This window comes from Morone saxatilis, unplaced genomic scaffold (assembly GCF_004916995.1).
Source record: "Morone saxatilis isolate NCDOM2014 unplaced genomic scaffold, NCSU_SB_2.0 Contig19, whole genome shotgun sequence".
In the NCBI taxonomy this organism is placed as follows: Eukaryota; Metazoa; Chordata; class Actinopteri; family Moronidae; genus Morone; species Morone saxatilis.
In genome coordinates this window covers 4,770,516-4,773,078 of record NW_023339751.1, presented here as the reverse complement: position 1 = coordinate 4,773,078, position 2,563 = coordinate 4,770,516, and the positions used below count along the sequence as shown (strand labels likewise).

At 42.8% G+C, this 2,563-nt stretch overlaps 1 protein-coding gene across 1 annotated transcript in view; it reads left to right on the top strand.

Annotated features, from left to right (window-relative positions):
• The window catches only part of LOC118329605 (delta-1-pyrroline-5-carboxylate synthase-like), a 7,556-nt gene extending 5,126 nt beyond the window's left edge, over positions 1-2,430 (top strand). The window contains exons 12-17 of the mRNA XM_035663836.1: positions 167-387; positions 517-654; positions 758-953; positions 1,143-1,264; positions 1,357-1,639; positions 1,763-2,430. Coding sequence (XP_035519729.1) covers positions 167-387; positions 517-654; positions 758-953; positions 1,143-1,264; positions 1,357-1,639; positions 1,763-1,944 — 1,142 coding nt within the window. The 3' untranslated portion in view covers positions 1,945-2,430. The remainder of the gene's footprint in view (positions 1-166; positions 388-516; positions 655-757; positions 954-1,142; positions 1,265-1,356; positions 1,640-1,762) is intronic.
• Positions 2,431-2,563: the final 133 nt, after the last annotated feature.

The window sequence follows — 2,563 nt, the reverse complement described above, 5'->3', positions numbered from 1 at the left end:
CTTTCGCAAGGCACTGTACATATGCATAGTAAGTTTATGAGTTTGGTTGGAGTCATTCTGTGCCCTATGTTGTAGGGTGACGTAGCATAGTGATAGATGTTCTCTACATGGATCTGTAGAGTATTGCATTGTCAGTAATTTTATTCATTTATTCGATATCCTTTAGGTCGTTTCTCCCAGCCTATGATCAACCGCCTGAGCCTATCAACTGCTAAGCTGAACAGCCTTGCCATTGGCCTCCGTCAGCTTGCTGTATCCTCCAGAGATAGCGTGGGTCGGGTGCTGAGAAGGACCAGGGTAGCCAACAACCTAGAGCTCGAACAGATCACTGTCCCCATTGGTGTCCTGCTGGTCATCTTTGAGTCACGTCCTGATTGTCTCCCACAGGTCAGTCAACCCTCAATGCGCAGCCTGCAGGCTTAATCACCATTACCTGCTGGCCTGAAGACTTTTTTTTTTACATCTTTGTCTTCAAAGTTCAGCTCACATTTTCATGTATGTAATGTTGTGCTTCAGGTGTCAGCTCTGGCTATTGCCAGTGGAAATGCTTTGCTTCTGAAGGGGGGTAAAGAAGCTGCCAACACCAATAAAATTCTACATCAACTCACACAAGAAGCACTTTCCATTCATGGAGTAGCAGATGCAATTCAACTGGTAAAACTGAAAGCATTATGTTGTCTAAACAGTGTTTTTACCTCATTGCAGTATTACTTCAAATATCCAGTGATATGTTAAAATTCACCTTTACCTCGTGTAGGTAAGCACACGTGAAGAAGTTGAGGATCTGTGCAGACTAGACAAGTTGATCGACCTCATCATTCCAAGGGGCTCATCCAAGCTGGTCCGAGACATCCAGAGGGCAGCCAAGGGTATTCCTGTTCTGGGCCACAGTGAGGGTGTCTGTCACGTCTACGTAGACAGCGAGGCCAGCATTGATAAAGCCATTGATGTTGGTATGTGGTTCCTGTGTGTAGCTCTTCTGATGTTGTTTCCATTACTGCTATGGTTTGGTCACAGTGTTTTGCAAGTTGTAGAAGTGGGGGAAAAAAATCTTGTTTTCATATGTTAATTGAGTGCACCTAACAACTTGTTGGGGTAACTCCTGAATTAATAAAGATGTACTAATTTATGTTTCATTCTAGTCAGAGACTCCAAATGCGACTACCCTGCAGCCTGCAATGCCATGGAGACCCTCCTTATTCACAGAGATTTACTGCGAACCCCTATATTTGACCAGATGATTGATATGCTAAGAACAGAACATGTAAGAAAAATGCACCCACATTCCATGATTTACAGTATTACACATAGCATTACAGTATATCATTGTTTCATGTTACCATTCTTTTCTCTCAGGTAAAGATCCATGCAGGCCCCCGGTTTGCATCCTATTTGACTTTCAGCCCATCCGAGGTGAAGTCTCTGAGGACAGAGTATGGGGACCTCGAATGTTGCATTGAGGTGGTAGACAGCATGCAGGATGCGGTAGACCACATCCACAAATACGGCAGCTCCCACACTGACGTCATTGTTACAGAAAATGAAGAGACTGCTGAACAGTTTCTGCAGCAGGTGGACAGCGCCTGCGTATTCTGGAACTCCAGCTCTCGCTTCGCAGATGGTTACCGGTTTGGCTTAGGTATGTACACAATCGGGCATGATTTTATTCCTTCTTTTGCCATCTGTAATAAAATATATACCCTTTTGTAAATGGATCTAACTTACCACTGTGAGTTAAGAGTTAATTGTATTTATTTTGCAGGAGCTGAGGTTGGTATCAGTACTGCACGGATACATGCCAGAGGTCCAGTGGGTTTGGAGGGGCTTCTGACCACCAAATGGGTCCTTAGAGGGGAAGGGCACACTGTGGCTGACTTCTCTGAGCAAGGCAGTATGAAATACCTTCATGAAAACATCCCTGTTCCCCAAGGGAGCTTTAGTTAGGTGCCCAACCAAAGGACCATCAACCGGAATCAAGATAACTGATGTCTGCAGAGTTTATTTAAAGGTTTGTGTCTGCCAGTAGCACTTCATGTTTTTAGCTGCTGCTTCATCATTTACTGGACAGCCAAGTCCCTGGTTTTGTGAACCTGTGCATAAACCTGTGAATCAGTTTTAAGATAAATGCGTATCTCATGAGAAAGTGTTGTGACGTGACTGATGAGAGGGAAAAGTATTATGGTAAAAAGAAAAAATAAACTATGTACATGCGTTTCTCTTCCTCTATAAGGTCATTTTTATGGCGGCAGAAAAAAAGAAATAAATTGCGCAGCAGCAATTTTGTAACTTATTTTTCTACATACAAACTCTCCCGTGGTCTTTTTGTAATTTACTGTAATTGTTGTTTGTGCAGGATCTTGGTTCAGATTAATTTTGCTGTCCTTCCTCTTTGCACAGATGATTTATTAAAAATGCTGTACAGTTCTTCTACTCATGATTTTGATTTTGCTTTGTCACAAACTTAACACTGAAATAATGCCCCCCCAGTTTACAAATACATGTAGGGAAACTGAGATAGACAGACAGACAGACAGACAGACTTTATTGATCCCAAGCTGGGGAA